General features: G+C 31.7%; 1 protein-coding gene across 1 annotated transcript; it reads right to left on the bottom strand.

Moving 5' to 3' along the window:
* Nucleotides 1-290: 290 nt before the first annotated feature.
* Nucleotides 291-2,440, bottom strand: LOC106754595 (transcription factor bHLH130-like). Its single transcript, XM_014636634.2, has 6 exons — nt 2,164-2,440; nt 1,941-2,006; nt 1,794-1,862; nt 1,561-1,692; nt 1,391-1,472; nt 291-753 (listed from the first exon to the last, which is right to left on the bottom strand). Exons 1-4 carry the CDS (start codon nt 2,350-2,352, stop codon nt 1,621-1,623), a joined length of 396 nt encoding a protein of 131 aa, XP_014492120.1. The 5' UTR covers nt 2,353-2,440; the 3' UTR covers nt 291-753; nt 1,391-1,472; nt 1,561-1,620.
* Between the last annotated feature and the right edge of the window lie 7,068 nt (nt 2,441-9,508).

Genomic DNA, 9,508 nt, shown 5'->3' with positions numbered 1-9,508 from the left:
AAGTAGAGGTATAAGACACCTTTCAATATTTAATGCATAGTTAACTTTTCTTATATAAATAAAAATAAAAATAATTAAAAACCACACATATGTTTAAATATCTCAACAGTTAACAAATTTTAAACGAAAATTAACTGAATTAAAATTTTTATACTACAACTATAATATTTTTTTCGTCTCTTTCATTTTATATAATCATTGAGTTTAAAACAATCAACAAACTAGTCAAGCAAGAAAGAGGAAATCAATATCCTAGTACTTAGTATAAGCATGATCATTTTTTTACTTATATCAGTTAAATCAATATCCACAAAATTATAAAAAAGAAGCTATTTCTACAAGTTCAGTGCTGTCGAAATTTGCATATCAGTTACCTTCGAGTTGAGAACATTGACACATATTTTTTTACTTATATCCTTATTTATTTCTATTTGATATATAATTTAGAAGAACAGAGTATGAAACAAAAAGAAGAAAAGTAAAATTGCAATAGAGGAAACAAGAAGAACATAAGATTCTAAACTGCTAAAATCTAAATAACTACTGTTTTAAATAGGCTGGTAAAGAAAAAAATGTAGAATTGGTAATGCTCCAAATAGTGAAAGAAAGAAAGGGAAAAAAGAGAGGAGATAAAAGCTGAAAGGAGCATGACTGTGTTTATGGTTGTGGACTGCGACACTGTTGAATTTGAGGAAAATGACTCGCATGTTCCCCNCTGTACATGCGGTTAATCTTATCTTTGAGCGATGCAACCTGCAAAAATGTCTGCAAATATAAGAAAAACAGAGAAAAAACATTGAAGTACTAATGTAACTTTATTGTTTTTAAACAAAGTCAATGCAATAGTTAAAGTTAAGAAACTTTTCTCCTGTAAGATTTATTTGAACTTGTTTTATACCAATTTAAAAGCTTGGAGTCACAATATAATCACAAACATAAACCTGAACAGGAATCTTCTGAACGGATATATAAGGTATAATNCTCATGAATTAGTGAAGAAATAATCCACGTAAAAGGAAGTTAAAATATGATAATCAGTTTGTAACGGTACAAACTACAAATTACATTAGAAATCCGTACTACAAATTTTTTTAAAAATCTATAATGTAAACTATATTTCATCTTGTATAATTCATAATATAAATTTACTTTCTGAATAAGATAACTCAATATAAATTTGAAAATGGNAAACTACCATTACGCTATGGGAGACATGATGAGAAAGACTAAAGCATCACACACTATACAAGCAATGCCATGTAATATTGATCATCAAATTTGGAAGAACGTAAATCCCAAAAAGTAAGTCAAAAGCACCATGCCGACACTACGCGCACAATGGCTATCTTCTAGTAACAATAATGAGAATCAAGGCAATTAAGATACATACCCAGAACGATTAGCTTTATCTTCATGTTCTGGAACCACATCTTTCTCCTAATCTTGGTTCCCTGCTGCCTGAAATCCTGAGCCTGCAAGATCAATTTATTGTATAAAAAATTANAAAATTAAACTATTTGATTTATTGTCTGTGTGATTCATCACGTCAAAATATAATACCCGGGTCCTATCCACCATCCATGTTTGCATAGCTCCTTGCATCACATGTACAAAAGAAACTCAAGCAATTTTATCTGTTTCTGGTTTCTGCATGTTTATACATTTGCATTTAGCTCGTCTTTCGCTCAGATTCTGCAGAAAGGTATTCAAAATGTCAGTGCATGAATGAAAAGAGTCATTAGTTGCATGGCTATGACTATGGGTTCTAACAAATAACTTCTCCCTTTGAGTACCTTGAATTGATTCTGAAGATTTTTTATGTGGTCTACAGCCAAATCCAACATCTCTGTTGTGCTGGTTTGCTGCCAATAACTCAAGAATGTTAACATTCCAAACACAAAACAATGCAATGGCAAATCAACTTCTGTTTTATTTCTGACCTTCTCCATATTTGGAACAAGCTCTTGCAATTTTCTTATTCGTTCACTGATCCTAGTTCTTCTCACCTGAGAACAAGTACTTGTTAGAATAATCTTTTCACATAATCATCATTTTTTATTATAGTTTTGGCAAAGCAACAGAGTTTCATTTTAATCGGTAGAACTTCACCATACCAAATGTTTGTGAAAACAAGTTTTGGCACTAAAAGATAACATCTCTTACCCTTTCGGCAATGCTTCGAGGATGAGTAGCAAAGCCGCTCTTTGCTCTGATTTTACAAGGAACAGAATCATTAAACTGAAGCAAGTTGTCCATAGAAAACATCTCCGAGGACGTTCTTGGCAAACTCAAATGATACGAAAGAGAATGAACTTGATTTCCCAGCTCTTCATTCTGAGTGTATGAGAACATATTTGAATTAAGAACCAGAAAAAAGCGAGGTTCATTTGTTCAAAGTCATTATTTCTTTATGTTTGTAGAATAATTTCACAGGTGAGAAACAAACCTGATTTAAGAGTAAAAACTATAAAGTATCTCAAATTAACCTTTGAAATTTGGAAACAACCAATCTTTTTACTCGTCTTTAATTTGAACTGTAAACAGCTAGTGTTTCTCTGTGTCATGAACACACAACAACAACAACAAATCAGAAAGGGAAATGAGCAAAGATCATGCTTTAAAAAGGTAAGCAAACAAGATAAGAATGTTCGAAGAACAGACATCCAGGAAAGGAGATAACAAAGTTTTCAACACTTTTACTGGTTTGAGTATGAATATTCCAAAAATTGTTCTAGCCTTTTAGTTTTGTCACTTCAGTGAGCCTAACAAAGTTTAATTTTCCTACTTAAGGCCCTATTATGGTCAGAATTAGCTAACTGTTTATCCAATCAGAAGTCACTTTCAAAACCATAAATCTATGTGCAATTTCTTTCTCCTTGAACCATTTAGTTGTTGATTACTGAATATGTTTTGCGTCTTGACCTATTTTCATTAAAATCGCACTTGACTGCCTCTCTACCCCACATTACTCTCGTTTCTAGGGTTTGGTACGAGAAAAAAAAAANCAAAATTGAAGAAGAAGAACTAGGGTTTCCGAGAGCGAAAATGAAGTGAAAGAAAAATGAATCANTGAATGGAATGAAAATGAAGTAACCTACGCAGATGCGAGGAATTTCGAGAGCCAACACGATCTACGCAGCCACAACGCCTCGACGCTCGATGACGAACACAACGCAGAAGACCAACAAGAAGATGGTGTCGGGCTTGGAGCAAAATGAATATGGTGAACTTTTTGGAGAAAAATGTATGAAGGCATAAATGAATTGAGAGAGAATTAGGGTTTAGAGAAAATTAGGAGAAGACGTGCTATAGATTTTTGNAAGGAATGTGTCGTGAAGTNTTTTAGGAGAAGGGAGTAAGGTAGATATATTTTTGAAAAATTATTTAAAAAATAAAAAACAATTTAGGAGCGGTTTCTCATACAAACCGCCGGGAATTTTCAGGGGTTTTCATAACCGCCGGAAAATAACCCCTTCTAAAATTTAATATTTTTGTAGTGTTTAAAAGTGGTGTGCTACAAAATAATAATGTGCTCACCTATGTCTTTCTGCGAATACTTGAATGATTAGATTTATAAGATTTTGGATAAAATTGTCCTTTTGTCCTCATTTTCATTTCAATTATTCAATTTGATTTTCTTATTTTTGTTGTTGTTGAATTAAGTTTTATATTATTTTCAAATATTTAATTAGATTATTTTTTTGTTAGATTAGGATTAACGCGGTCACGTGTTGTGATATTTTTAAATTTAATTCTTAATTTTTTTATATTTTTTTTATTGTTTTTTAAGATTCTTTTGGTGGCGTGTTAAATTTTTATTGTATCATGTGAAAATAATAATATCATATGTGATAAAGTTGCTAATATAGGTTAGAGTCAATGTCTCATGTATAATATTAATTTATGGTGAAAATGTCTTTAATTTAATTTAGTCATTATATTTAAAATTTTGGTTTTCTTTTTTTTAAATAAAATAATATTATTATTAAATTTAATTACAATATATATATATATATATTAATTTCTTTAAAAAAAATTATATATTAAATCACTTTACCAAATATTAATTTTAATTTTAATTTTTTTATATTTTCAATTTCAATAAAAAATATCTACTTTAAACTTATAATTTTTTGCAATTTTGAAAATGTAAATCTAAAGGAACATTTTTTTTAATTTTAATAATTGAAGTATATATTTTTAAATTATTTAAAATACATTTTTTTAAACATACAGTTTTTTAAACAAAGAAAAATACCATTTTTAAAATTAGGATAATGATATTTAGATAACATTTTTTTTGAGAACATTTGAACATTGATGACGTGTCAATATGTGATTGGTCAACAATTACTCCACAATCAATAATAATAATCATAAACATTATTGTGAAGTAATTTTTGACCAATCACATATTGACACAATCAATGTTCAAATGTTGTCAAAAAAATGTTGTTTAAAAATATCATTATCCTTAAAATTATTTCAAATATTAAAATTTAAAAATTACAAGTGTCACTTTATATTTTAATTTTAATATTTTAAAATATTATAGATTTAAAATAAGTATTTTTTAAATTTAAATTAAAAAGTAAAATAAGTTTCAATATTTAAGTGAACCAATTTAATATATAAATACTAAAAAAAACTATTCTATGTATATATAAATTGTAATTAAATTTAATTAATAATTTAATTTCATTTAAAAAAGAATAAATTTAATCTATTTTACGAAAAAAAAGGAATACAATTAAAATTTTAAATTTAAAACTTAAATTGAATTCAAGACAAGGAACTAACATTAATTAACAACTAATACGTGTCATGCACCTGCCATGTGACACTGATATAATTTCAGTTAGATTATTTTAATCATGATAATTATTTATGTTATTTAATATTTTGAATTTCTTACAATTAATGTTCAGTTTGAATATCTCATAATTAATTTTCCGTGTTTTTGTAATTTTAACTTATGGTGTTAAAAAGTGGTGTGCTACAAAACAAAACAATGTGCTCCTTGTGTCTTTCTGCATGTTCTTGTTAAATCTTTATTAGTGTAAGTATCTTTAGACTTCGTTACTTTTTTTGTATCGGTTGAGATTATTGTAACGATGATACTAAACAATTAGTATTTAATAATTTGTGATTAAAATTAAATATAAGATCAATTTTAAATCACACCACCTTATATTTTTTATTCGATTTGAATTCGTTTGACAGTCTAAAATATATTTTCTTTATGAATTTAAAAGTTCTTTTGTAATACCTTCTAAAACAAAAATAAAATATTTATACAAAAAATTCAAATAAAAATATAATATTTGTAATACGGTTTAAACATATATAAATTACATATAAATACAAATATTTATACAAAAAATTCAAATAAAATTTTTATTTGTATGTAAATGTTTCTTTTCCACAAATACATATATCTACTTGTATATCACATGTCATAATCCAAAGATAACTGGAAGGATAAGCTACTGAAAATAAAATTTTAACATAAAGATGGTCGTAATAACTTTATCAGTAATCCATAAACATTTCAATTACAATCAACTACAAACATACAACAACCATATACACCACATGGATCTAATACATCAAGGATATTCAATAAGTGAAATATCAAAGACACCTTCAAGAAGATTTGTATTAAGTACATGATATAAGATACTAACATTTGATCCAATCGAAGACCTGTAATTTGGGATGATTGGAATTGTCAGGTTTTGGAATTAAAGAGGCGTAAAAAAGTAAGATTTAGTGCATATATTATTTTTGGATATAATAATGTTTATTTGTACAGTTGAAATTATAAGTTTATTGGTCCAAATTATAATTTAAGGCCCAAAATCAGGTTTTATTTGGAAAATAATCTACAGATGGGCCAAACAGGAAGCCTTTATCCTTGCACCTCCAAAAATTCCCTACATACACCTCTCTTTTCTAACCCTGGCCCAACACTAAGCCAAACACTAACCCTATTCTGAATACACCACCTAAGTTCTATACACACCCCTCCTAAACTAGACTCCATCAGATCATGCCATGTGGCAATCTGAAACCCTAAATGCTATCCAACCACATTCTGCCACGTCATCACCATCTCCAGAAGAAACCCTAATTCCTCTTCCTAACCCTAGCCGCCGCCTCCTCCATGGCAGCTACCCAGCGACCTCCAGCAAGCCGCCTTCGCACAGCGCCTCCATCATCTGCGACCATGTTTCTCACCACCATGTCGTCGTTCAACACCCATGGTCGTCGCACTTTCTACAGTAAGGCCGCATCGTCGCCGGCAGGCACCACGGTTTCATAACTCGCCGGACCAGTTCGCCATTGTTGTCACCACCACGTTCTCTCGTCTCCAGCGCACCATCTTCTTCCTCGTGAGCAAGCCGCCATGAAGACATCACCATCAACATGCACCTGCAAACAGATCTCAGACTCGAACCATCTTCCTCGCTTAACCAAGAATCGCGACAGAAGCCTTGCGATGTTCAAACCTCCATTGCCGCCATCATCACCGTCACAGGAACGACACAATCTTCTCCTTCGAACCTGCACTCAGAAAAACCAGCCCAAAACCCCAAATCACCCAGAGCAGCCCCAATGCGAATCAGATGCACCAATCAGATGCACGTTTCCCTCCATCATCCTCGCGCGAGCTTTTTCAGCAACCATGGCAGCTTATCAAATCGCCACCATGTCGCGTCGCCGTCAATCGCCACCGTCAGCAACAACCTAAATCGCGCAACACCGAGGAAGGAATGTGGGCAGAAGCGAAATTCCCTTTCCATGACGGCGCAGCGGAGAAGGAGGAAACCTTTTCCCTTTTCCCCAATCTGCCAATTACAAACCCTAATTTGGGAGGAAAAAGGCGTTGTCACGTGGCGTGCTCTCATTGAGGGCAATCTCACTGGTCAAAGATAGTCAAACAGTTAAGGTCTGGTCAACTTAGGGATTCTATTGCAATTTTGAAGAATTCTGGAGGGATTAAAGTGCAAGTATAGAAAATTTGGAGCATTTGTGCAATTTTGGAAATTCAGAAAAGCTTAAAGATAAAATTTAGTTATTGAATTAATTCAATTTGAAAATATCAACAGAAAATATCCTACAAATAATATTATAATTATCTAAATCTTTTAGTTATTTGGAAGATATAAGATAAAAGATTTTATCAACTGAATATTCAGAGTCCAAGCCCAATCAAGTCTATATAAAGAGACCCAGGAGAGGCAGAAAAAGGGGAGCTTCACTCATTCATTCATCCACCACTGCTTTCACTTTTCTTTCATTATGTGTTTCTAAGCTCCTAGGGCTATTCTGCTGTAATTTCATTATGGATTCTAAGGTTAAGTGAATTAATGCAATTGTTTATTTTGATNAATTTTACTCTCTCCTTATCATTCAATAAGAAATACAATATTTCATTATTTCTTCTTTTGTAACATGGTATTAGAAGAAAATTAATTTTTGATCACGTTCTTTCGCAACCAATTCTCTTACTACCAAAAATCTTCATCTTCTACCTCTTGTTCTTGGCTTTCCTACAATTTCTTCTCTTTCAATGGCTTCTGCAGTTGTTTCTTCTTCTAATAATTCTCAGGCGCAGTCACATTCTTCCAATTGGGACTTTCTCAAGAGCAAATTCAAGGTCTATTGGCACTTCTTCCTCAATTTAATCCTACAGTCACACATTCTACTGGTCTAGTGAGTTCTCATAATGTTTCCACTTCTTCTTAGGATCAAGGTAATATCTTTTCCCAATGGATTCTAGACATATGTGCTACTAAACATATATCCAGTTCTTTGTCTCATTTTATTTATTATCATAAAATCTCACCAATTGCAATTTCTCTACCCAACAAGAACTCTTCATTTGCTCATTTTTCTGTCACAGTTTCTCTTGGCCCACACCTTACCTTACATAATGTCTTGTTTGTTCCTAATTTTTCAGTCAATCTTATTTCGGTCACAAAGTTAACTAAATCTCTATCTTGTAAAGTTATCATTTCTGAATTTTCATGTGAAATACAGGACAAGTCAACCCTACAGATGATTGGGAAAGCTAAAGAAAGAGATGACTTGTATGTCATGATAGTTCCTGCATCCTCACCCCTTGCTTCACCAACTGCTATTTCTCTTGAGAATTCTATTGCTTGTTCTATAATAAGACCTGACTCTACAGATATTTGGCACTCTAGACTAGGGCATCCTTCTTCTTCTTGTTATACCAAATTACGCACAATGTATGCCACTTTACCTGATACAAAATCCACTCCTTGTGATACTTGTCACTATTCTAAGCAAAGAAAATTGCCTTTGTAATTAAGGACTACTGTTTCAAAAGCTCCTTTTGATTCAATTCATGTTGATATTTAGGGGCCATATTGTACTTCTTTTGTTGGTGGTTTCAAATATTTCTTAAATGTAGTGGATGATATGTCTAGATTCAAATGGATTAAATTAATGGCAAGTAAGTCTGATACAAGATCACATCTTATTGGCTTTGTTTCTTATATCAAAACTCAATTTGGCATTGATGTAAAAGCTGTTAGATCAGATAATGGTAATGAGTTTGCAATGNCANATTTTTATANACAAAAAGGGATACAACATCAATTATCTTGTGTTGAAACACCTCAACAAAATGGAGTTTTTGAGAGAAAATATCAACACATTCTCAATGTTGCTAGATCTTTAATGTTTCCATCCCATTTGCCAATAGTTTTCTGGTCTTTTACTGTTCGTTATTCTGTGTAACTCATTAATATTTTACCTTCCATAGTTTTGACATATTTTTCTCCATCTCAGCTGTTACACAATGTTAAACCTGACATTACTTACTTGCGAGTTTTTGGCTCACTTTGCTATGCTTCAACTCTTCAAGCACATAGAACAAAATTTCAACCTCGTGCAAGAAAATGTGTTTTACTTGGTTTTAAAACAGGAGTGAAAGGCTACCTTTTGTTAGATTTCAACTCAAGGGAAATTTTTTTTATCAAGGAATGTAGTATTTTATGAAAACATATTTCCTTTTCTTACTATGACAAGCACTCACCTATTGATACACAAAATTTAAATTCATTGGATTTGGTCACCAAAATCAATTTATCTTTATCACCTCTTTTCTCAAAAGTTACTGATCAACCCTCTTTACCACCTACATCTCCTCTTTCTATTGTTCCAGACCCTGTTAGTTTTTCTTCTCAACCTATTTCTGTTGAACCTGCCACTGCTACTCCACAAAGGAAATCAACCAGGTCAACACATAAACCATATTATTTGCAAAACTATCATTACAACATGTTATCTACTTCTTCCGCCACTCAGTCATCCACAAGTACCTTATATCCTATCTCTTCATATCTCTCATATGATGCATTATCATCTCTTCATAAATCATATGTCTTTAATCCTTCCCAAGTTAGTGAACCTAAAACCTATAACCAAGCCATCAAACATGATTGTTGGAGAAATGCCATGGATAAAGAAATTG

The sequence above is a fragment of the Vigna radiata genome, unplaced genomic scaffold (genome assembly GCF_000741045.1).
Source record: "Vigna radiata var. radiata cultivar VC1973A unplaced genomic scaffold, Vradiata_ver6 scaffold_441, whole genome shotgun sequence".
In the NCBI taxonomy this organism is placed as follows: Eukaryota; Viridiplantae; Streptophyta; class Magnoliopsida; order Fabales; family Fabaceae; genus Vigna; species Vigna radiata.
The sequence above is the reverse complement of the archived record's forward strand: the minus strand, read 5'-3'. Positions and strand labels throughout refer to the sequence as shown.

Coding starts and splice junctions, on each gene's coding strand:
- LOC106754595 (XM_014636634.2), bottom strand. CDS start 2,352: ATGTTCTCATACACTCAGAATGAAGAGCTGGGAAATCAAGTTCATTCT. Junction 2,007..2,163: donor CTCGAAGCATTGCCGAAAGG/GTAAGAGATGTT, acceptor ACTTGTTCTCAG/GTGAGAAGAACTAGGATCAG. Junction 1,693..1,793: donor ATCTTCAGAATCAATTCAAG/GTACTCAAAGGG, acceptor ACCTTTCTGCAG/AATCTGAGCGAAAGACGAGC.